The 26,671-nt window shown below is 38.8% G+C and overlaps 1 protein-coding gene across 3 annotated transcripts in view; it reads right to left on the bottom strand.

The window, feature by feature from the left end:
• sept12 (septin 12) overlaps window positions 1–26,671 on the bottom strand; it is an 83,928-nt gene that overhangs the window by 27,270 nt on the left and 29,987 nt on the right. Inside the window, exon 1 of one of the 3 annotated variants that reach the window (XM_042392633.1) lies at window positions 12,614–12,810. The exons of 1 other annotated variant lie outside the window; for it this stretch is intronic. In XM_042392633.1, the coding sequence (XP_042248567.1) occupies window positions 12,614–12,650 (37 nt within the window). In that variant the 5' untranslated portion in view covers window positions 12,651–12,810. Of the gene's footprint in view, window positions 1–8,342; window positions 8,556–12,613; window positions 12,811–26,671 lie in introns of those variants that run through there. One more of the 3 variants, XM_042392634.1, reaches the window with a different exon arrangement.

Here is a 26,671-nt window from a genome sequence, read left to right as displayed (position 1 = left end):
CAAAAAAGGTCCACAGTTATGTATGTAACACATCTGCTGTCATTGGTATAATCAATAATACATTTCATGTTTCAGCTTGTTGTTTTATAAATTGTATTTGTTTAAAAAAGATTAAATAAGAGAGAGTGGACACATTTTCTTATTCACTCTGATGGAGCAAGTTTCTCCTCAGATTTGTGTCAGCAGCTGGAAGTAAATACTGTTTGTTTGGAGGTTGATGGTTCTCAGTGGCGAACTGAAACTTCACAGGTAACCTTCCGTTAAACAGTGACATCATGATGTTTATGTTATCAGCAGCTAAGATGGCTGATAGAGGGACAACCCACACAGATCATTATTGGCAGGACTGCAACAGTGACAGTAGCCAGCCCTACAAACGCATCTGTCCCTGACTGACTGACTGAGTGATGAAGTTACATCACTGGTTGGCCGAAGATAAGTATCCCAGAATGCATTTTGCACCAGCCGGCAGCAACGGTGCAGATTAAGCTGTTGTAATTTTCGTTGTAGGACTATTAATATGTAACTTTATTAAGTTAATATTTTTTTCAGGCCAGAAAGTAACCATTTACATTCCCAATATGTGGTCAGTTTATCCAAATAATGGCTGTTTGGAAATTTGCTGCAACGTTTTTGGAGATGTGAAGGGGCTGCTGGCTGGGTGAGACTGGATGTTGTGATCAATACAGTCATGTGATGCAGTTACATGATAGTGTAACTGTACACTTTGAAACTTCTGACGGGAAAAAGAGTCATTTTCTCTCAATGAAAAACGTAGTTTCCATGACGCTTATGACAAACTGCTAAAAATGAGCCAACGCGATGCAGCAGCGAAACAAGCATTTGAAACAGCTGTACTGTATTTAGAAACAGTCAATATAATTCAGTAAATACCGAAGTTGTCAGTTTCATTACCTTATATTCATGTAATAAATATACAAATGTCAATTGAACTGTAATCTGCATGAGAAATAAGGAAAAAGAAAAAAAATCTGTTACAATAATCGTCCACTTGTAGTGATCTATTTGACCTGAACAGACGTGATCACTATAAGTGGTTTCCTTTGTACTAGGTTTTGACCTAGTTTTGTTTATACTTAGCTCCACTTTTTCAATCTGGTTTAGCTTTACACATTAAAGTGGAGATTGAAGTCCTATTCCATGTTGTCCTTGCTGTTTCTTTTACCATTCAAAACTGCAATGATCCAATTTCCTCAGAAGTATCAACAGTGAAAGTTTGAAAGTTTTTGATCCTGATAGGACTATGCTGACAAAAAGCAAAATCCATGTCCCATACAGCACGGTTACAGAGGGGGGAAGTGTTGTTTACTTCACAATACAACATGTTCTATCCTGTACTCTTCACTAACTAAACAATATGATGACAAAGATCAGATAATGACAAAGAGTCAGTTTACCCACAGGACCAGCAGCAACAGCCTCACCCACTGTGTTCTTTAGAGGTGCTAATGCTCTCATGAATATCTAAATATCAACTTGGGGAGTTAAGAGAGGGGGAGGCCATCAGCCATCACAGTGTTGAAACATTTGGGCTGTGAGAATGATTGTTAACAATTACTGTAATGATTACATTTGCCAAATGGTGCAAGGGCACAGTGGTGCAGTATATCCTCTGGCATCATGGGATCAGTTGATCAAGTGGAAAGCAGTGTGATATTGATTAAAACTTTCACTGCTGGTTATAATAGTAATGTCTTATACCCATTAAGACAATACTCCGACTCTGATAGAGAAATGGTCCCTATTCAAAAACATGATTTAAAGGTCTTACTGACATGGTTTAAAAACAATCAGGAGTGAGGCGTAACATGGAAGATACTCTGTTCCACCCATTACATCACATCATTCTGTTTCTGTCTGAATACTGCTTTGGTCAGACTGCCTGCTATGGCATGCCCAAGCCAAACTGAACTCTGCCATGGGTGAGATGAAATGAATTGTACAAATGGGTATAACAGTGCACTCTTTCAGCCAGCCTCTCCTCAAAGACATTCAGGTGCTAGACTTTGTTGTACACACGAAAAATGACCAAAGTAGTTGGGTGATCAAAGAAAAAAAGAGATCCTGTAAAATTATCCTAAAATGCCCATCCCAGGCATACCCACAGTAAACTGAGAGCTGTTCATGAACCATTTGGAGTGCATGCATGGTTTTGGTCTCTTGTGAAAAGTAACACGCTGACGTTTTTCCCTCAACAGTCACAGTCATTGTAAGTGCTGGCATTGAGTAACAGAAGTTTGAACACACGGAAGTAGAAGGTTTTTATTTCCACCTGAATATTTTCATGCAAACAGATTCTGATGACCTATAGCTATGGGACTTATTAGCTGGAAAACACAATGGGACCACAGCATGGAGGCTTACTTAGTCCAAGTTCAAATTTAATAACATTATCCACTGAAAATGAATATTTTAAACATTTTTTTGTAAGGGTATGTCTAGGCGTTTTCCAAAAAAGGCCATTTAGAGACTCCAAATGACCCTTGCTTCAGAGTAACTGAAGCATAAACAAATTATAGTGCTTTGTTTCCTTCTTGAAACTAACTCAGTGCATATAAAAGAGTCAAAACAAGAAACACACAGCCAACTATTTGACCTCTTCCACTCCCCGAGGACGGCGGCCTCTGCAGGCAACATTACTGTCTTTCAGAGGCTGTAGCAGGCTCAAACCTACAGTGAAGATACTGGTGTCATATGAAACTAAGCGACCTAAGGAATCCATTGGTACCAACCATGCCATGCCAGCTTGTCGGGAAGGGGGCTTAATAATGCTCCAAAGTTAGGCTAAATTTTGGCAAGGGAAAAACTGGCACGACCATTTTCAAAAGGGTCCCTTGACCTCTCACCTCAAGACATCTGAATGAAAATGGGTTCTGTGGATACCCACGAGTCTCCCCTTTACCGTCATGCCCATTTTATGCTAATCCCATGCAGTTTTTTGCATGCAGTATACATGTTATTTGCGCCTATTCTACAATGGTGTATTTGAATATTTCTACATACTGGGGTCCTAAACAGTCTTAGAATTGCATAAATTTGGTATGACTGGAAAGCTGAGACCAATTGTATTCATGTGTGATGATGTCAGTCCCCATAGTAGCCATTTCACTGTAGTGAGACCATTTTTTGAAACTTGCCCTCACTGTATAAAATGATCTATTGTGACCTCTAACATAATCACAGTCTCACTGAACTTTACAACCACAAACTAGAGACCGAGGGCATTCAGAGAATTTATGGCTTTCCTTGGTATATTGACAATAAGGGGGTTTCTGAAGTATTTCCAGAACAGATGTGCTCACCACCTTGTCACCGAAAAATCCAATTCTTACAACAATCTCATCCCATCATATACTTCCATCATTATGTTCTAAGCCTTTCTACACTCTAAACTTTCAAAATTTGAATAGGCACCTAACCAAAAGACAATGTTCATTAGAGATTTGTTACTAGAAAAACTTGACACACAGGTGCTGAACTGCATCTCAAATTAAGCTACAGCCACATAAATGGGAAGAATCTTGGGGTCCTTTTTGACAACATCTGGACTCAACTTAACCTTATTTGTATGTATTTGTAGATTGGGTCCCTTTTTTTTTCTTTTAAATTTTGCGGGGCTGAAACTGATAGTCACTTGTGGATGATATGTGTTGTTTTGTGCTTTTGTGTCCTCGATATGTGGCCAGGATGAAATTTTCTTACTTTACTTGTATTGCCCATGTAACAAGACCATTTTTGTCAGAGTTTTATCGATCGGTAGAGTACTATGAGACTTCATAGGTGAGTTGCCCCAATTCTGTAATTGTTTGTTTTTTGGTGGTCTGACAGAGGCGAGTGCTGAAGTGTGCGTTAATGTCAGATTGTCTCCCAGGAAGGAAGTTACACAAATCATCATATGTGGCAAAGAACTTGAGTTTCAGATGCTGTCAGATAATTCAACAGGCACTTTGTTTGAAGCAGGCTGAGGGCTTTATTCAGACTCTCAACCATGACATGCCCAAGCCAAACCCGGCTCACTCAAGTCTTGTCAATGACATCTTATGGGTAAACCCACACTACCGCAACTCATTTCCCCCAAGGCATTTAAGTCCTGTTTAGCTTGACCTGACCCTCAGCATGAACTTCTGACACATGATGAGTCATGATTAGCAATAGCATATGTGTAGTTCCAAGGGGTGGAGCATTTGACTAAAATCCTAAAGAGACTAGAGTTTGGGATGAGGATTAAGTCTGAAGTAGACAAGATCAGACCTTGTCTGAACAGCTAGTACTAAGCTGACAGAAGTTCACAATGATTTGTTTTGCAGAGAACCTGCTAAGGTATGAAGCATGGATTTACATGTCTATAAGAATTGAGGGCCATGGCTTAGAGTGAAGTTCCCTGCTTCATCTGAACTCAAGCTGCACAAGTACATAACAGTCCAGTATCTTTATAACCAACTGTTACAGTTCATAAGTGTATGTTGTCAAAGGGTCTGTCCTCTGACAACAGACTTCCTCTTGCACATGAGTAGGAAGGAACCACACGCGCACACGCACTTTCCCATTTTAAGGGTTGCACAAGACAAACTGTCATCGTGTTTAGTGCTGACTTGAAAAAGTTTACAGTTAGCTATTACACATCTTGAGTCCTCCCAGCACAGATGACAGTTGACTGGACATTTTCAGAGATAATCATAATAATCCCTATAATGATCAGTGGAGAATATTGGCTTATAATTAGGTGCATCAAACACAATCAACGCCCACCATCGGCTCAGACTTTTGCAGTGATGATAACATGTGACTTGCAGAAATATAGTGTACAGTAAACTTTCTCAAAGTGTGACTACTTTGACCCAGACAAAGAAGAAACCAGATGGCTGATTTTATCTCTTAAGAGAAGTGGGGTTGTTGAACTATTTCTCTTTGGGAAAGCAGTAGCTTGACAGTTAATTCTAATTTATTTCAATCTACAGTAGGTCTCATTTTTGTGCTTTTGGTTATTGTTTCTTTAAGCTTTGATTCTATTGTACTCCCCAAATTAATTGCTGAGATCTGGGAACACGATGACCTCACTACAACTTAGTTAGATGAGGCAACAAACACGAGCAGTGAGGCCTTTTTACTGGTTGTAAACAACCCAGATCCAGATGATCTAAACCACTTTATTTGGTGAGGAAAACTGAAAGTGAGCACACCTGAACAGATGTTCATTATCCCATTGCGCAGGAAAACTGCACATAACAACAGTAAGTAGGATTTTTCCTTTACTTGTCTTAAATTGAAGTGACTGAATATCACTGAATATGAACTGAATATCATTGGCTTCTGGACTGTTGGTCAAAGTGTTAATTTTGTCAGCTATTTTTTTTATTTAGTCTTAGTCCTGTGTCAAATGTCCTTGTTACTTTTTATTATATTTAGTCAACCTCATTCTGTTTTTTTCTTTATTGGTCAAGTTTTAGTTGACTATCAGTTGGCCATTTTAGTCTTAAAAGAAGAATCAAAACTATTTTAGAATAGTTTTAGTCAATGAAAACTGTTGACATTTTAGTCTTTGTTAGCCATCAGATTATACTGAACATTTCAGTCAATGTAGTTAAGCCAAAACCATCATCTTTTGTCATTTTAGTCAAACTTATTTCACATAAGATTTTATCTTATTATCTGATGAAAAACACAGGTTGAAAGATTAAGAATGCAGCTTTGCAGAAAGTGTCTGGTCTGATGCTATCAATTTAAGGAATACATCCAGACATGGAACATGTTCTGATTTACATATTTATTTTGAACATCATTCAACAAATGGGGCCCAATACTCTTTTTCAAACTATTATAAAACAATAAGAGTTGTAAAGGCAATAAAATATTTTGAAACCAATTTTTTTGTTTGCCCAAAGAACAAACTTACCTTTCTGTTCTGAACAACGGAAACAGGAGTAGATAGCTTCATAAAATTGAAAAGAATACTGTCCACACACCAAGTGCAATCTGCTTGCATTAAATAAATAAATCTGAGCTTGATGTTTGCCCCATGGACTTAATAATGACATAAGGTTAACAAAATTGCTGTCTAGCAAGCTAGTTCACATGCATCAATATTAAAGGTTAAAGGCAAGGTTTGCTAGGATAACAACAACCATGATAAGGAAAGGTAACGTTATACACTGCTATTTTAATATATACAGCTCCTCCTCCATTTTGTGCATGTAACTACAGTCATTGGGCCTCATTCACAAACAGTGTGTATGCACTACTCTGTGCTTAAACCGTGCATACTAACATTTTAAGCACAAGTCCGGGATTAATTAATATGTTCTTACCTGACTTTGTTCTTACTCTGCGAACAAATTTAGAACTGCCTAAGATCATGCATACGCACAAATAATAAACGTCCCATGGTCTTAAAAAATGATATAGTCAATATTTATTCAATGTAAACAGTATAATATAACCACAATTATTTCAAACATGATTGGGCCTAAATATACAACATTTAAAAGTGTGAAATTGCTAATAATACACTATTTATTAATTAATAAACTTAATAGCTAAGACGTTGTAATCCATAAATAATCATTATAAATGTAATGAAATTATTAATATATTAAAATTGCCCTGTTCCCACTTTTAGATGACACTAGCTTACTGTATATATCCCGAATTTCCATATTGGAATGTGCAGCATCAGATGTGGCTGTGATATATGCAGCTGGTTTACCAGCAGCCTGTTCAGTGTCCTCACAGCCTGACAGTTCAGTAGTGGTACAGGGAGGGATGCTCTGCTTTCACTACATCACAACCTCTTGTGCACAGAGATGAAACACCATGTGCACCCGGTGCTCCAGTCGAGATTTATTTAGATCAGTTCAGATCTACATATTTACCAACTTTTTATTTTGTTACAGACGTACTTTGTGGTAGTGGTGGAACAGGTATGCAGGCTGTATACAGGATTCACAATCAGGCTGCACATGGTTGTTCCAGTGACATGTTTACCAGCCAAACCTGCCTTTTCTGGCTTCTACTTCTGAAACTATTGTTTGCTAGCAGCAAAGTTTTTCTATATTTTTACCATCACAGCCCTCTTTGTAATGAGAGACAGCTCTCTCCACTAGTGCACCGCTCCAACAGAGCTTTCCTTATATAGAGAAATGGGGGTGTGGTAATATGCACACACCTGTCAATTTAGAATGATTCTGATTCACTAACATGAGCATGGTGGTAAGAACAAAACTGGCCAATGTGCACGTGTCATGATTCCAGCGGTAATTTTGTGTGCACACTTATTTTGTGCGCAAAGTAAGAACATTTCTACGCACATATTAGTGAATGAGACCCATTGTTTATTGAGCGCTGAGTGCTTCCAAACATGGGTGACCTACACTCAACACTGCACCTGGACGCCTTCACTGTAGACACACAGACGGAGCACTTGCTAGTGCTGCTCTGCTAACATGCTCCATCTCCTCTTTTTTGTCAATGAAAATAAGAGATTTTGGCAAAGTTTTTATTTTTTTTAAACTATATTTTCATCAATAGTATTACATGTTGATAAAGTCACAGTGCTTAATGATGTCTCGTCATCGTCTTGTCTTAGTCATGGAAAAAAAGGTAGTTGACGAATATATGTAGTCATAGTTTTCAATAACAAAAATTAACATTAGGTCGAACAAAACAAGACATTTGATGATATCACTTTAGGCTCTAGGAAGTTGTGATGTGCATCTTTTAAAACTTTTTCTGATGTTTTGACTAAACAATTACTTGATTAATCAAGAAAAACATCTGCAAATTAATCAATAATGAAAATAAATTGTTAACAACAAGATAACTGTTTCTACTATATACTATGTTAAGGGAAAATATCTTAATAAAGAACCTTCCGCTTGATAGATAGTACAGAAATTAAAGAAAAAAAGCTTAATATTTATACAATATATATTGTACAGTAACAGTACATTTGGAACATGTTACAAAGAGTTGGATATGGATAAGTGTGTGAGGCATATAAAAGGAAATGTGCTTGTATTCATACAGATACTACAGGGTTCAGATTGCCCATATGTGTTTTAAAACCTGTCAACAGACCATAAGTTATAGCAATTACTGAGTCTTAAAAGCCACAGTGCACCTCACTTTCAAACAACTTTAAGAATCCGTTTGATTCAACAGTTGGTAAGAATTCAGCCAAGGCCTAACAACCCCCTCCCCACCTCTCAACCCCCATTCTGACCGCCAAAGTGGACCAGTCCTGTCAGCTTTCATTGTTAGCTCAGGAGACTGAGCGTATCCCACTGATCCACGGGGGATGCAAGAAACAAAAAGAATATTCCTACCTTCTCTCATTCACAAAACCCACTTGTGTGACACCCTCGTTGGCAGTAAAAGGCTCTCTGAAAACACCAGGGTGGAAGAGCTCTCTCTGGTGTTTTTAACTTCTGTTTCTGCAAAGTTTGTCCGCCGCAACAGTGATGGTCCTGCACTCTCTTTCAGTATCTTTCCCTCTCTGACCGCCTCTCTCCCTTTCTCTCTCTCTCTGGTTCTCCCTGATGTCAGCAGGAGTGTGAGGAGTGGAGAGAGGGTGAGAGACCAAAAGAGAGACATGAAGAGAGAGCGAGAGAGAGAGAGAGAGAGGGAGGGGGTGTTGGTGGCTAAAAGCAGCACCAAGATCCATTCACATGCAAATGGACCAAGGAGCTTCCACTAATCCCTGAGAGGAGAAGGACTACGCCTCCCCTTCGCCTCCTCCTTCTTCCCCCTCTCCTCCGTCAGAATCATTTACCCTGCAGTGGCTGAGCTGTCAGTCAGTGTGGATGGAGGTGCAGGGCTGCAGCCAACACACTAGTGGCTCTGTAACTGACCTATAAAAGCAGTTAAAGAGACTTGCTGTTTTCACTCCCTACATTTAATGCTTCTTCTCTCTCTTTATCACTTCCTCTTCAAAATTTTGTTTGTGACTCTCAAACATTTTCAGTTTTGATTTGGTCGGTAAAATATCTCTGTCTCCTCTTACTATCAAGCTCAGAGTATAAAAATGTTCATCTGGGTGTACAGTTGATGATTCGAGGACATTTTCCCCTGGGTTACCACTCTCAGGCTACATGCAGGCTGTCCTAACCATGTGTCTGGTGGAGAATGTTGGGGCTATTTGCAGGCAGAAAAGAGGAACTGCAGACACTACTCAGGGCTGAAAAAATGATTGCAACCTCTTCTGCATGCTTACCCACGATAAATCGATTTCAATCTATCTTTGAATTAACATATTACATGTGTAAGTGTAACCAAAATTGAACATCAACCAAATATAAAGCAGTATGGGACAGTAATTTTTGTTAGATGACCATAATAATGGAAATCACAATAACCTATTTCATCACAATTTCTTATTCCTAAATTGATACGTAATTGCATCTATACACTGCTGCAACAGAGATGTTTTGTTCACTTGGAGTTGTTCAGTATGCAAATGTAGCTTCCTGTTCAGTCAACAGCCTGTTCAGTCAGTCAGCACTGTGAAAGTAGGTTCAAGAAAGTGAACGATTTAGCTCCTGCTGATCCTGCGGCTAGCAGCCAGTTAACATTAATCCTATAACTGCAATGCAAATAAATGAACAAAAACTACAATATGTTACTTGTGATCCCTTCAGCAAGTTCTGGAGTTTCTTAGGATGCTTTCAGCCTTCTCAGTGTCGGAAGTTCAATCATTGTTTTTTGGGAAACATTTCTTAGGCTTTAAGAAGATTCATAAGTTGGATTGATTTTACAATCATTTTAGCCTTGAATGCTTTTGGGAAATGCACCCTGATCACTCTCACACATGTGGTAGTGACAACATCGAGAAAGACATTATGGTCAGGTCATGTGACATGGTTTCTGCACTTGCAGAGAGAGACAGTTGGCTTTGGTATGGATGGCCCCTGAGCAGCACTTACGCACCACTGATGTGTGGTTTTTGGTGTGAAGTTGGGGTTACTTTAATCTTGAACTATTATTTTTGAGTGTGATGTATTCTGATAGAAAGAAAACAGATGGACATGTCTCTTTAGACACAGGAAGGCACAGTGACAGAGAGAAATCTGAAAGTGACAAGTTAGAGAAGTAAAATAGGGAAGTGTGAAATGAAAACGATTTCCGTTATTTTCACATCAACTGCTGCAAAACTATAGTCACCATCACACTCATAAAACATCTCATTTCCAATAAGTCTGGTGAGCTGTAAAAAACAAGAGGACAAATGTTTCTACCTCATTCACCCACACTCACTGATTCATATTTCCAGCTAATTACCTCACTGCTCTGCAACAAACTGATCTGTCACATCTCACCTGATTACTCATCACTAGGCATTAGTGACTACAGGTTCTCACGTTCCCATCATGTACGGTAACTGTGGTCTAACTTAAGAAGCAACATAATACCATTGTACATCATACCAATCATTAGCTGTCACTGATGTGTTACAGTACAGACTGACAGTCTGACACGCAGTAATTCCATACATTTCTCTCTGTGTTATGACTGAACACAGCTCAAAAAATGATGCTGAGACACACTGAATTGGATTAATATCACAGGGGCATGAAATATTTACCCTGTTCCTCTGTAATTAAACTCATTCTTAAAAGCTGCACAGGAGTTGGTCCTGTATTCTGCCATGTGATATTATTAGTATATTATTAGTATTATTGCAGCATTTACCAATAATTAAGCAGGCAGTTGCAAACTGCTCAAATAGCACTTTCTGATTGCCTGTTGCATGCTGTTGTGTCATGTTTGAATCCTTCACATTGCAGATATTGCACAACTTTTTGGTCATTAGCAAATTCTACAGAAACCAAGACTCTTAAGATGATTTATCATTGTGCATTTTTTTTTTTTTTTTTTAGAAGATCTCACTTCTGCCATGTTCTTCAGAAACTAAATATGTTGATTGTGACCTTGACCTTGGGAACATGCTGTGATAAAAATTCTAAACTCAAGGTTCACTTGCACACATAGCTGTCCCCAAAGCCTTCAGCAGGTGCTGAAGAAGGCTGTGGGATATGGTCAAAAGCTTTGGGAAAGTAAACTTTGAGTTTTAGATTTTTTATCACAGTATAAATACTGTATATTAAGTTTTTTATAATTTCATCCAATTTGCTAACATCATGTACACAGTGTTCTGTTGTAAACCCACTTTGAACAGAGTCTTTCTCTGGCAAGAAGGTTAATGTGGAAATCCTCACCAACACAATTTAACATGGATCAGGATCATTTTAAACTCAAGTTGAAACAGTTTGTCAGCGTGATCAGTCATGTAGTCATAAATGATCACTTTTTTATTCTATCACTGCATTGTTCTGTAGGTGCTTTCCTGTTCACTGGTGTGTATTTGTATGTAGGGATGAGTAACTAAACTAAAAACTAGCTCAGGCTATAAATGCTGTGTATGTGGCACTGGTCCATGCTACGTACCTAAAAACCATTAATATTATTAAAAACATTCACAACATATTTACCCTCCCTTGACATGTTTAAAAATATGTTAAAATCAGTTTTTACAGGACAATGTTATTGCTTTTAACAAGTGCCATTATTTGCCATGAATGTCTTTAGCTCCTGACCGCTGTATGTTTTGTTTTGGTATGTTTTTTATGATGTTATTTGTCCTCATATGTACGTTTATATGAAATCTTTTTATTTTTTTCTGCTGCCATCTTGGGACTCACTTGCAGAAGAGATATTTTATCTCAATGGGACCTTTCTGGTTAAATAAAGGATAAAGAAATAAAAAATAAAACATTAAATAATAAGCATACACAACCACAGATTGACCATTTTAGCAGCCCAGCTGAGTTTCCGGGGTTGCTCTTCTCTTTTTTTAAATGAATGTTGGCGTTAACAAGCTACCATCTGTCAAGTGGTAGTCGTAGGAGTAGATTGAGGCTTTTTGTCCATATTCTCTATCTTCTGCCAACAGTTTGACCATGTTTGGCCATGTTTTCAGATCTTGTGTAATTAGTTGCTATGGACGGCTAACCCCTTACATCTTACAAAGTTAAACTCAGTTTTATAATAGAATAATACAAATGAAATAAAATAGAATAATGAGAGTAACCAAAGCATTCAGCACATCCCCTACACCCCCCCCCCCCCCCCCCCCCCCCACCACACACACACACACCATTACCCAGCATTACCATGAAACCACAATTAAGACAAATTAATGCATACAGTAAATACCTCCTTAGCTGAACAATATTTGACATGTCAAAATATTTATTTTATAGTAAAAGCATTAAAAAGTAATAAAAATAAAAGCTCTTATTACATATGCATTACTCTAACTTCTCATAACATTCTGTTAACACTACAGCTGAAAAATCAATATAGTGTATCCTGACAGATGCCAACATGCTCACAGTTGACAAGCACGCAAACTAGTTTTCACATGTTCAGATCTGAAGTGCCAACCCAGAAACACTTTCATCACAGAGCAACAAGTGCCAGACCAGCAGCGTAAAGCAGAACATAAAAAGAACGTGGTTAATGTAATAGAGACGAGTGTGGTCAAGTTAAAAAACAGTTTAAAAGGGCTGACAACAGGAAGGAAAGAGTGGTTCTTTACCTGGTGTGGAGACAAAGCAGTCAGCAGTGACACACATATACAACTGGGCAGGATGTCATATCACTGCCTGTGTGTGTGTGCAGGGGCGTGGCACTGTGTATAAGTGTGTGTGTCAGAGAATGACACATTTCCTGGCCTCTGGGGAAATCTGTTTCCTGGTTAGATCTTCTGCAAGCTGTACAACTCTGTCTCATACATACTGTTTGATATACGTACTCCAATGACAATATTACCTAATATTATTATTGTATGACAGTTATAAGCTCACTTTGTGACACTGTGGCCATTCAGAGGCTGCAAATGACTAGCAGTGGGAAGAAAATCCAAATTCAGTTAAATTCAACAAATGAATACCAATAAAACCTCTTCATCTTCTTCCCCTTTTCCTTCAGAATAGATTATCTGACCACCTGGGAGCAACACTCTCCTTTTAGGTCTGGTTTGAGCTCCACCAACTCCTAAGAAAAATATTAGTCTCTTCAGCTTCTAAATGCTTAACTATAGTTTCTAACTCTGTCTACTGTTTGGTGCTGAGCAGGTAGTGTACAGTGAGTTTATCAGAGCTTTTTCACTGAAAACAGCTGCTGCTGGAAACCAGCTTGATGAGAAGAGAGTATGTAGACTGGAAAACCAAAACAGAGAGCTAAAAGAGGCTCAAAAACTCAGTAGAGCTGAGGGGATTTGCAGTTAGTTACAATTTTTTGCGGGTGACACCTTTAACATTAACATATAATGATGATCCATTCGATCCGCTGTTGACAGAAAAACATTGATCAGTGCAGCTTTAAAGTTTGAATCCTCCAGACTTCAATCCTGGTTGATTTGGCGACACCTGTGGTTACTGGTTATATCTGCAGAACCTAGAGTTCCATTCCAGAGTTTATTGACTGCTGGGGGCAGCAAACATCCATTGAGCATCTACTCTGTCAGAAATGTAACAGAAGAAGAACAGCTGGTGTATTTGTTTTCAGAGCAGCCAAACAAACTGCTGGCAGAGAGGATTCATTGTATCTGAGAAGACTACACAAGACAGTGAACTATGTTTTTCCACAAAGTAATACTGATGATCCAATGTTGTCTTCTGCATGATGTGAAATGTGAGCATGCACTGGCCTTCATCTCCTGCATCATCTCCTGTATCCCTTCTGGATAAACCATGACCTGAATGACTGAGAATCTTCACAGACATATTGTTATAAATTAATTACCGCACACACACTGAATGCTTGCTAAAAAAAAATGACAGCCATTAATAATATCAAAAATGGGGTTTGAAATAATGAAAATCTTGATAACTTCAATCTGATTTTCAAACAAATCATGTATTGGGGAAATCTGATTATTGCCCACATTTATAAATGCTTCCATCAAAGTATTAGCTTGATCTTGTTATCAACAGTAATCTGATTGTAGTGTGTGTGCTTTTTAGACACTAACTATGTAGCTCCAGCAGCAGCTCCATACAGACACTTAATGTGAGACTGTAACTTTTGCTGAGCAGTGGCCATGGTGGCCACAATTAAGTTATAATTGTCAATGCTAAAACATAGTGTAATAGTAACAGTAGAGATCAGAAAATCATTGAATTCACTCAGTAATGTCAGTTACACATCGATGTAAACTTTGCTAATTAGTTAAAATTAGCCACCACAAGCTGCTGGTAATACCAGACAAGAACCCTTTCGAGGCAAATCCTCTGACATACTGAATTGGGTAGGGATATGTTTTGTTTTTTTTGTGCTTATGAATTCATTTCAGTTGTAAGAAGAAAATGGTGTTATTCCTTCTTTTGAACTTTACATAGTCTTGCTTTAATATTCTTTCCATGTTGAAAATGTTGTAATCTGGTGGAACGTTCATTTAAATGAAGCAGTGCAAAGCCAGTTATTGGTATTTTGGTGGAAATTGGGGCTTTGAGAATAGATGTCTCAGAACTACGTCTGTTTCCGGTTCAATGATTTTATCTACAAGAGCAAAGTTAATACCTGCAGCAAATGTGCAGCAATAACAGAATAATGCTTAAAATATAATTAACCATTTTAATGAAACATTCTCCAACCCAAAGATGCATTTAAATCAGCATGTGATTAAAGCAGGAACATCAGTAAATCAGTATGCATTGATCTATAAAGTAATATGACTGATTCTCACAGTATCTGTTGTCCACAGCTACTTAAACTGTGTGAGAAGTTTCTTTAGTTTGTTAAATTCCTGCAGCCTCTGACTTGAGAAGTACCACTGTGTTTATATTTGTCGTTTCTAATGTGTGATGGACTTTTTGTCAGTTATGTTTCTCCATGTCTCTTTGACTTTCTTTCCCCAGTGCTGCCTCTGCTGCAGTGATGAATATAAACACATGTCCAGTGTTAAGCCTGTTGGGCCTTTTTCTTCCCATAAATGACATAGAGTTGACTTAAGGCTCTCTCTGCTGGCTAACTGAACACTGAGAGGTGACAACATTCCTAAATCACCCACATTATACGATTCCCAGACACCTCACATTCCCATCCCACTCCTTCATCCCACACCAGATACAGTATGCAGCTGCTCCATTAACTTCCCATGGATGATCACATGACATGTCCAATACTTACTGAATATTCTGTGTAAAAATGTAGATACCAAGAGAACATATCATATAATTTATCACTTAAACCATTTCTTTCCTCTCATAATCTGCAACAGTCTCCAGGCTCTCCCGTGTACAGCTTCAATGACTCTTTTTGTTAGTTTTCAATAATACTGAATAATTGCAGAGTCCTAACACACACACACACACACACACACACACACACACACACACACACACACACACACACACACACATACACACATACACACACACACACACACACAGTGTGTGCATCCACTGATGATCTTTCTATTCTCTCCATTTATCCATCCAGACCAGTTTTCCTGGGTCTGGATGGATCCTGGGAAAGTCCCATAACTCAAACTTCACGTTGGGTGAAGTTGCCAGATTAGATTATAAAACTTAATTCACATGCTAAACTTCAATTCAACCTGGCATCCCAAAAATGACTCACTTTCAGGAGAAACATAAAAAAACAAAGTTTTCAGCTGTGTCATGTGCTCACTGTCAACAACTCAGTGTGTGTGAGGAACAAGCGGTAGAACACATGCATACTGTTCATTTCTATGTTCAATCCTATGATCCTTTCCCTCCTCTGCCAAAGAGCTTCTCTTCACTGTCTGTCCTGTTAGTTAGCGGGATATTTACATTGGTTTTGGATGTGGATAGTACTACTAGGTGTCTATTCATAAAGCATGTTGCATTTTCACTTTTTAATTCTAAACAGCAAGGCATTTGGTCTAACAAATATCCGTGCTTACTGTATGCTTTTAAGCTATTAGAACATTTTTTCATCCTACTACTAGGATGTTTGCCTAGTGTTCCCAGATGTTTTCATCCTACTGTTACATGATGAATTCAGCCATCACTCAGTGGTCATGAGTCTGACTCTACTGAAATGATTTCATAGTTCTTTCCTGTATAAATCCCTCATTTTCTGAAAACATATTATAGCAGAGGTGAAATAAAGACTGCCTCCACTAACACAGGCAAGCTCAATCCCCTTTACTAAAAACTCCCCAGGTTCTGAACACATGGTTTTCTTATCACTGTTTGCATTTTGAGGAAGATTTAAATCCAGATGCAAATTAAAAACTTTTCACATTTTCTGTCTAGTGTAGGAAGATTAGTATCAACAGGAATTCAGTGCTTCCCCCGAGTGGTGAAAAAGTATACCTGCACAATCTCTCTCTGTCCAACACACACACACACACACACACACACGATGAGTAGAGAAACGTCAGCGATCGCAGCTTGGATAGTGCATATTCTGTGTGTTATCTAAATGATCTGTAAACTCTCTGTGGAGCAGAACTAAACACACATATCATCAATGACAACATCAGCCCACTCATTCAAAATGTTCTCACTGGGTTTCACTATATACTTATCTTCTTCTATCTTATATCAAACAACATGGTATAAAATGAGAATGTGTTAATGACATGAAACTCTAAAGATTTTTCTTTCACTTTAGTCCTTCTCCCTGATCTCTTCTCAGCAGCAGGGTCATTAAAACCTGATGTACATTGTAATAATAATAATAATTCATACTGCTATGCTATTTATATAGCACTTATCAAAAACAAGTTACAAAGTGCTTTACAAAGACATAAAAACAAGTGAAATTCCCATATAAATATTAAATAAAAGTAGAATTGATACAGTAATGATAAGTGAGGTATGAATTACTAAAACATAGAGTAAAAGCAAAAAGAATAACTGATTCAAGAGAAAGCAATTCTAAAAAAGTGTGTTTTTAAGAGAGGAAATAGAGGTAGCCTGCCTGATCTCCTCCAGCCAACCCCAGACATGCTTTACAAGTAATCACTAAAATCTTACAATCAATCCTAAAACATACAGGTAACCAGTGTAGGGATGCTGAAATAGGCGTTATCTTTTGTGAGTAGTCTTGCTACAGCATTTTGAACTAGTTGAAGTTTGGGCAGGTTGTATTGGCTGAGACAGGAATACAGTGAGTTACAGTAGTCTAAGCAGGATGTATTCCTGCTTCTGTTTTGTTTGGTGGTATATTTTCATCTTACATGCGCCACCAGTGGCAGAATATAAAAATGATGAAGTCAGTCAGACTGTCCATGCAACACTGAAATATATCTTGACAACTACTGGTCATACTTCTCATAATTAGATAAAAGATCTCTAACGTTGTGGTTTGCACTGTGTTTCAGCAAAGCATCTCTCACTCCCAGTCAGTCAGCCCCCATTTTCGTGAAATATCTGCACATAAAATCTATTTTCTTTCACATTCTTTTATTCACAGATTTACTTGTGATATAAAGAAAAATGAAGAAGCCAAGTGCTTACTCAGTTGCATATGCAGTTAGTCCAGGAAACCTTAAAGTACCAGGTATAATAATCCGTTTTTCACTGTTTCCACCCTGACAAAGATTCTGTGACTGTGTGCCCGACTAAATAAAGGCTTTTAATATTACTTATATCCCTGCTCTGCCTGAAGAAAATGTTGTTTTCTATCACTTGTGATATAACTTGTGATAATGTGATATTTTCTGCAGTTGTAGTGACATGTTGAGGCAATGACTGATGCATGTATCATGTTTCCTTTAATGGGCTAATTTGTGGCTCAAGATTCTCTCTTCTCTGGCTTGTTCTGTGTCACATCAAATTATTTTTTGGCATTCAAACCATGCTGATTATGCCTAATTTTCTGACACTTGTCTATGCAAGTATTCACAACAAATATGTGTAAGACAGAGAGTCTGCGGTGTTCACTGTAGTGTTATTTGCAACTAAAGCCAACACATGAACAGTTTCTTATTTCTAGACATAGTGACCACAGTCACATTATGTCAAGACTGGAGACAGGTCTGGTATTTTATAACATATATTCGTACCTGAATATCACATACCTGCTTATTCCTACTCACTGTCACAAGGATGCTGAAGCGTATCCCAGCATGCTTTAGGCAACTTGAAGAAATACACTCACAAGTCTGCCACAGGGATAAACCAAGCGTGCATTGTGTGGACATGTTGCAATAGAGGCTACAGTCAAAATTGCAGGTCATGTGACCATATCAAGACCAAACATCTATCTGAACTAAGATGAACATTTCCAGAGCTTCCTACACAAATTATTATTTAAATAGATTACAGTGTAAAAAAAGGGGAAACATATCAAAACCTCCATTCAAATGTCCAAATGCAGCATAATCTTCTTATAAACCTCTCCACTATTCATCCATATGTTCAGTGTGCTCCAAAAGACGAGTGACTTCAGTAAGAAATCACTAAATATACAATGAGCAGCCTGACACATTTCCATGTTTTGAGATTTTTTGCAATCTACAGTCATAGCTGCTGTCCTCTGCAAAGGAGCAAGCTAGACACTTTTCAGAGCCATCTGTCAAGCCTCAAATGTAAATATTTTCAGTGGAATATCCCTTTGAGGCATTTCAACATCAGCGTCACCAGTAGACAGGGACTGGGTAGCCACTGATCCACTGTACCTCCCTACAAAGGAGACTCGCTGAACCTTAACCCTTGAAGTAAGAAGACAAGTGGAATCTGATCTGGACCATGACAGGAAAACAAGATTCAGATTCAGGAAACAACATGTGGTGGATGACCCAGTGTTTCCTTGGCTTTGAACAAACCATTGAACACTTTGTTTCCATTGTGTGTGTGTGTGTGTGTGTGTGTGTGTGTGTGAACACAATTTGCTTTGTAACATTTGTTCATTTGCTTTTGTGCGTATGTGCTCATGTTTCCATGTGCACAATGTGTACTTTGTGAGGGTTCTTCTTGTGTGTGATGGAGGACGAGACTTTTATTGTTAGACAAATGGAAAGACTAAAGACAGAAAGACCCTGACCGCTCTCTGTCTCTCTCTCTCATTCATAAACACAAACTATGTGAGAGGTAAGATGTGTGCATATTTGTATAATGAGTTAAAGTTAATTATTTCCCTGATCTATTCTCACACAGGTGCAGCAGAGGGGCCACAGAGGGCCAGAGTTGGATAGAATGACAGGTGAATGGACACCGTTTATTCATTAACCTTAATTCTGTTGAATATCCAACAAATCCTCCAAATTAAATGAGCAGATATGTGGTTTGAACATGTGACTTCAGAATGACACAGAGGAGTGTTTTCTAATCTGGCACACCTATCAGCAGTAATCAGCAGGTCAACATCATCTGTTTGTGCTCCAAAACCATAACAAATTATGTTAAAAAATAATGATGTTTTATGGTGTGAGAACGCTGTGGTTAAGGTCTGGGTTTTTAGGTTAGGGTTTAGGCACAAAAACCAGTTTGTTAAGATTAGAGAAACATGTGGTGTGGGTTACCTCATTGTCATGGCAACAATAATAACCATGGGGTTAAGGTAAGGAAATGATCATAGTTATGTTTTTTAAAAAACTGTCCTGACTCATGGTTGGAAATGTGACACTTGCGTTTGGAAACAGGAAACAAACAGTGGTCTCCTGTGACAAAGTCCACCAAAGTCCACTAAAATCCACTGTTGGGTTATTCCATCCACCCAACACACCACCTCCAAAGGAGGAAATTTATCAACTTAATTAGACAATATCTAAACTGCGCCACTGCTCTCGGTCATAATTACTAGACTACTAGATGGCATCGGTCACTTAAACGTAACTATATGTAATTTTTGGGCACCTGACATTACGACATATTGTGTTATTTTTCTTGGGAGGACAGACTCTCAGTTGATTAAATATAGACATCACAAGGTAGAATTGGAAATGGTGACAGATAAACCTGACTCATTGCATACTCTTTGACCTGTCAGTAAACTAAGCTAATAAATAAAAATGGAGGAGCATCTGAGAAGCAGCGTGTGAAAGTATTTTCGGGGCTACACCGTAGATTGCCAACAGGGGCTATTTGCCAGCTGTGTAATAAACAACTGCCTTATTCTACAACAACAGCAGCTAACTTACCACATGAGTGAGGCAGCGGATCAAACAAGTGGAGCAACATCAACTCTACAACTTTGTCTACTGCCTACTTAAGGAACAGTGCAATTTCAATACACATAGAGTTGACAGATTGTATGATTACCTTGCCAGGCAGCTGAATTTGCATCATGAGATCAAGAGACCACGTGAGAATGGTTATGCGCTTGTGTCTGAACCACAGGTGGTTCGGACCAATCAGTGTCCCATGAGGATTCTCGCGTGATCTCATGATCTCACGAATTCACCTGCCTTGGCAAGGTATGATGTTGATAGATGGTGATAGTATTTTTTGAAAGTGCCTGCCCTTTTCCAAACAGTTGCCAAGGACAACTTCTCAGATGGCTCTGGTGCGTCAAGTTAGTAGCATGACACCACATGGGAAAATAAAAGACTATATGGTAAGACGCTCTGACCGCTGATGGATGAACATCGCTGGCCATATATGCTGATGACAATCAAAGCATAGTGAAGTACAGAATCTGATAGTTGGTAAGTATATTTCAAGCAAAAGACTTAACAGGAGGAAAAAGTGCACATTCTCTCTTGGCAGTAAAACTGCTAAAAGCAGTGTGGCTCTGAGGGTCAAGGAGTTGGTGTGGCTGTAGACAAGAGCACACACACTGCATACAAACAGACACACCCAGGACTCTGCTGATACAGAGTATGTACACATGCAGCTTCACCTCCCTGCTGACCTACAACACACACACACAACAAAATGCAAATGTCTTATCTTGGGTATTTCTTCATAGTCAGGAAGTTTACGACCTGTTGATAGGCTGAGAGGTAATCTCTCTCTGTTTCTCCATCCATCTTTCTATCTCTCTATTATTTTTCTCTTTCTTTTCCTTCCTCATCCTTTGTTTTATCATTCAATGGAAGCATAACCTACAATGCAAACTGGGAGCGTGTGTCTGAGTTTGCTGAATGAAATTGTCATCATGTCCAATTCACCATAGTTTGCTGTTTGCTCAATCGACTCCATTGTCTAAGATGGAAACCAAAGAGCCAGAGATGAACACAAACATACACCCACATGTACACACACCATTCACACAAACATTTCTGTTTGGGATCTCTGCGCCCATGGTGGCATACTACAGTGTCAGTCTGTATCTCAGTGCAGACAGTGAGAATCAAGTACTAATTGTGGTGTATAAAAGAAAAGTAAGTAAAAATGCTTACTAATGAAAGGAACTTACTGCTATAATAGCAGTGCTGCTTTGGGCTGAACAGGACACTGCACTTGAAGCAGGGAGCTGCTCCCTGTTCACCTGCCTCTTAATAGAGCAGCCATCATAGTTTGCTAAATTCATTTGTCATTTTTCAGTGGCGATACAGCATATTTAGTAGTATGTAGTGTTATAGTGTTTATACACAACACTAATACTTTAAGCACTGCAGCTGGTTCACTGCTTTTTTCACTAGTAAACAGGACTGAGGGAGATTATATTTACTACTATAAATTACCTTGAGGAGTGTAACATTTTGTCTCAGAGCAATCTCTCAGTTTTACTTCTCAATCATTCAGCTACTGGGGTGTCCCAATGCTGAGCATGTTCTATACATGTTGCAAAGAAAATGTTCTTTGCTCCTGACCCTAGAATATTGGTTGAACATAAAACACTTTTTCACACAAGAGGAGGGTTACATTCAAAGAAATATTTTCAACTGCACCTCATGGTCTTCATCAGTAGGTGAAGTCTGTTTCAGTTGAAATGGCTCAGGCGGTGACTAAAAATGGTCTTTGGTGTCAGGCATGAATGTCCTCCTTGATTTTCTCTGGTCATCCACTGACTCCTGCTCGATGACCTTTGACCTCTTCTCAGTGGATGCTGTGAGTGGTTTTGCTCTGGTGTTCACAGAGAGCTGATGTGTTCATTCAGTGTCTTGCTCAGGGTCCTTACTGTCTCACTGATATAGTGTTCCCCACAGCTGTCACATGTGATGTAAAGATAATGTCATACACCACTCCAGTCTTCCTCTCCACTTTTTCTTTTTTACTCAATTTCATTTGCATCTTATCAAAATGCTCTAACAAGTCTAGTGTCCAGCCTTCTGTGAGTTCATTTAAATAAACTGTGGTAAAATATGTTTGATATTTTGTGTAACTTCAGATGCTTTGCTGAGCCAATCAGATGCACAGATTTGGAAAAATGTGACCTAAATCAAGTTTCAAAGAGTGCTCCTGCCAGTTAGTATTGCATTAGTATCCCATAAAGAACTCTCGAAAGATTTTAAGAACCTGATTGAAGCAGCAGAGGCCGAGATATCCTGACTCTGATATGGGTTGAACTCCAAAAATACTGGCTACTACACTTCCCATAACATAACTCAATATTGTCCCATCACCGGACCCTATCTGCCTCATAAACACTTATGTCTCTCCAACTCACTATAAATGTGTAAACTACAAGCCCAAGCTGAAATAAACCTGAGATATCACTATGGTATCATCGGGGCTTATTTTCTCAGACAGCCAATTAGTACTAACCATGATGTGTAAACCCGCTTTGATGTGTAAAGTCTGTGGAGTGCCCAGTCCATGTTTCAAGTCTCTGCTGTGGACATCAGAGCGGAGCCAGTTTGTCCTGTAAATGTCTCCGTACAGTTTGAACTCAGAGAGAACCATTATTAAACCAAAGAGGTTTTCTCACAAACAAGTGTCTGTGCCCCAGCCCCCACTCGACACACACACACACTGACAAATATGAACACACTCAGCTCCACAGTCAGAGCGTCTATTAAAGATGAGTCAGTCTCTAAAGCGTTGCTCAGAGTGGTACTTGAAGCTTTACAGTTTCCTGTTGATGTCAAGTTAAGTACAGTACTGTGTGGCCCTGGGCCCACAAGAAAAACCTAACATTAATACATACACACACACACACACACACACACACACACAGTCATTGCAGCCATTTTCTCCAGAGCCGACTTTCCTTGTACAATGCGTAACACCTTCTCGTGGCTTTTGGAGGACTGGCGGTCCTTGATAGATATCAACTTAAAATTTTTGGTGCCCACAATAAAGCTGTTATTTGTAGAGATGCACCGATTGATCGGCCAAAGATCGAAAAAGGCCAGTTTTCAGCTGATTGGCCATGATCAGCTCCGATCAGTGTCATATATACGATTTTTTGCTGGTAAAATTTACACGCACAATTTACATAGATGCACAAATTACATTGCTGCACAATGGTTCACGTTGCGCACACAATGGCACAGATGTCACAGCCACACACACACACTATATATAAATGATATGAACTGGAGCAGAGACTCGCTGTCAACTGGTAACATTACAGCACGTTGGCCACTGTGGCTCATAGGTTGAGCGAGTTCACCAGCCACTTCACAAATTCACTGACTCATTCACGTGACCGGCGCTAATTTCCATCTCTGAGACACACGCACACACACACAGCTCAGCAGCTGGACAACCTCCAAATATTTAATAATTAGGATCTTTCAGTCACAAGTCTATTTCTCTATTTCTCTGTGAAATAGGCAATAATTGTGAAAACAATCACAACTAGTAATAATGAAATAGTATTGAAAAAGCAACATCAAATGAACAGATTTATTCCAGGGCCATCTAAATATGTAAATATGCCCAAAACTTGCGTAGGCAGAGGTGGGTTTTAGTGAATGACCAAATGAACATTGAAACATGTTTTTCTTGCTGTAATCATTCCTCCTGTTCATACTGACCATTAGATTTAATGACCTGGTCACTGGACATCACTGACCCTTTATGATACACTAACAGTGTAAGTGATGTGGGACAAAATCCACAGTCCTCCTTCTGTGCAAAAATGTATTTAAAGCTGGAGTGAGGGACTTTTATATATAAACACCTGTTACATTCAAGCCCTTGCCAAATGAGTTCACACAATTAAGCCTCTGTATTTCACAGTATACCTGAGTTTTTAAATCTGGTGTCTGTGGCAATATTCCCAGTGCTGGCACACCAATAGTGGTGAATTTTGTCAACCAGCAATGATTGGTTTGCCAGAGCTGAACAGCACCCATAGAGCATGTGTCTGAGACTTACGCCAGCCAAGCCGGCTAACTTCTGGTTTAGCCCTCTACTAACTTGAGGGATAAAATAATTTAATCATGTGGCTCTCCTTGACTTTCCTAATGTTATCAGACTGAATGAATCAAATTCTGTTAGTGAAATGAGTCATTTTGCGTTCGGTTGTGATGCTCAAAACAATTTATCAAGTGTTTTACAGCCGCAACAGTAGCGACTGGGGAAAATGTACTTATAAAACTGCTGTTACTTCCAGGTAACTACTATTTACTCTCACTGCCAGAAGCGGGACAGAGAAATTCTGTACTGCAGGTTTAAAGGTTTATCTGAAGCTTTGAATAAATCAAATCAAGTAGATATCTTTCAACGTTACAGTGTTTTTAGTGCTAAAGTTCCTCTATTTGTTACTGTACTTCCACCACAGCTCAACAGGGAAACACTGTCTGAGGAAACACAAAGAGGGAATTTGATGCTAAAAAGACTGTAAATGTGTCAGATATCCACTTGATATGACTAACTCAGACTGCTGAAGCCTCATATAAGCTTCACATCAACTTTTAAATGCATTTGTGAACTAAATGACTGTGTGGACACACTGTGGATTTTGGCCTCCATCACTTAGACTGAAAGTGAATTTGGGGGATCTATAGTCAGTATGAACAGGAGGAATGATTACAGTGAGGAAAACCTCTTTCAGTGTTAACATGGACACCTGACTGTTGTTTTAAGACACACTTGAAAAATTGTGAATGTGTCCTTTAAGTTAATGTCCATAATTTCCTGAAAAACTACTGTAATTTGGTGCTAATAATAGGAAAAATTGAATTTCCTCCAAAGAGAACCCAAGTAAATCTATATTCATGAATTTATTACTGGAACCTTTATTCCTTATATATGTGGAATTTTATGCTTGTTTGTAGACAAAAGTCACAAGTTTGCATGTTCAAGTGACCTGGACTGATTGAGCTCATAATCATTAAATCTGTTAACATTACCTTATGGGGTATTATAATTTATATTCTACAAAAGTTCCCATTTTTCACTATCTGTGACCACTGACCCATAGCATAGCCAAGTGCAGCTTTACTGGGGGAAACATTTCCACTTGCAATCAGCAGCCTTCTGCAACCTGTACCACTGCTCTGAACATGAACAGACGGGGTGAAAAAGAATTACGCTACAATTTATGATGTTATAAAAGCAATTAGTTCCAGCAGGACAGGTTGTTGATGTTCCCTGCAGCCCATTAGGTGGGTGTCACTGATAGGATCCCACTGAAGAGGATTATAAATCATCAGGTTTTCCACTCCATACTAAATCACACACACTGTATGAAGAAGTGAAGATCGTTGCGACAGGGCCAAGTATTCTCGCCAATTTCTAACAGAACGTTACTTCCCCTGAGGCTCAAGAGGAAATAATTTAACTCTCTTTCTTTTCCAGTCATTTCTTTCATCCTTTCACTTACTCTTCCATTCCTCTCTGTCTCTTGTACTCCACTCTGTCTTTCTTCTTTCCGCCCTGCTTTCTCATCTACCTTCCTCTTTAACCCTCTGTCTGTCTTACATTAGAGGGATTAGAATTGAATGCTGGCCCCCTGGGGCCAAAGACCACATTATGAGGACCTGCCGATGCACATCATGGGAATGCCCTTGTGTGAATCTCAGTGGAAAAGGGATAATCGTTAGGGATAATGGTAGCTATGTAGGTTAGGGTGGGGTGGGCATGAAAAAGGTCAAACAGGGGATGAAGAGTAGAACCATCAGTGATGTGACATATCTGAAACATGCACAGATGCACATACATGATGTTCAGCAGATTATCAGCACTCTCAGTGTCTTCAAGGAGCACTCACCTTCTGTCTGATATGATGCTTTTTTCCCCACATTTTCCACCCTGAGTTTGGTCTGGACCTGTATCTATCAAAGCACTGAGAATTACACTCAGGAATACAATAAATAACCAACTTATGAGTAGAAAAGTTTCTCAGTAAAATTGAAGAATAAGACATTTATCAAACAATTCAATTCTTCTTATAGCAAGGGAGCGACCTTTAAAGCTGTAAGGGCCACTGTTGCAAAATTATATACATAACTTTTAGCTACCCTAAAAAAATATGTAAATGTTTTTTTTTTTTTTTTTAAAAAGACCACATTTACATAGTCAATGGGCCCTACTGTTTATCCTCACAACGCTATCGGATAGTAAATACATTTATAGGTCCGGCCATCTGGCCATGAAGTCACACAACCTGCAAACTTACCTTCATCTCCTTGTTTTATTGGACTGGATTTGTCAAGGTTCAAGTAAGTAAAATGCCTTAAATATTTTTTTTGTGATTATTACAAAGTTTAGAACATGAAGATACTTAGTTATTGTGGAATACATTCATTAAATTTGATTTTGAGTTTGTTACGTCTATGTTGCAATTCTACAATGCTGGGTTAGGGTGGTAGTCAAAA

The sequence above is a fragment of the Thunnus maccoyii genome, chromosome 18 (assembly GCF_910596095.1).
Source record: "Thunnus maccoyii chromosome 18, fThuMac1.1, whole genome shotgun sequence".
In the NCBI taxonomy this organism is placed as follows: Eukaryota; Metazoa; Chordata; class Actinopteri; order Scombriformes; family Scombridae; genus Thunnus; species Thunnus maccoyii.
Note: the sequence above shows the minus strand (reverse complement) of the source record. Positions and strands in the feature narration are given on the sequence as shown.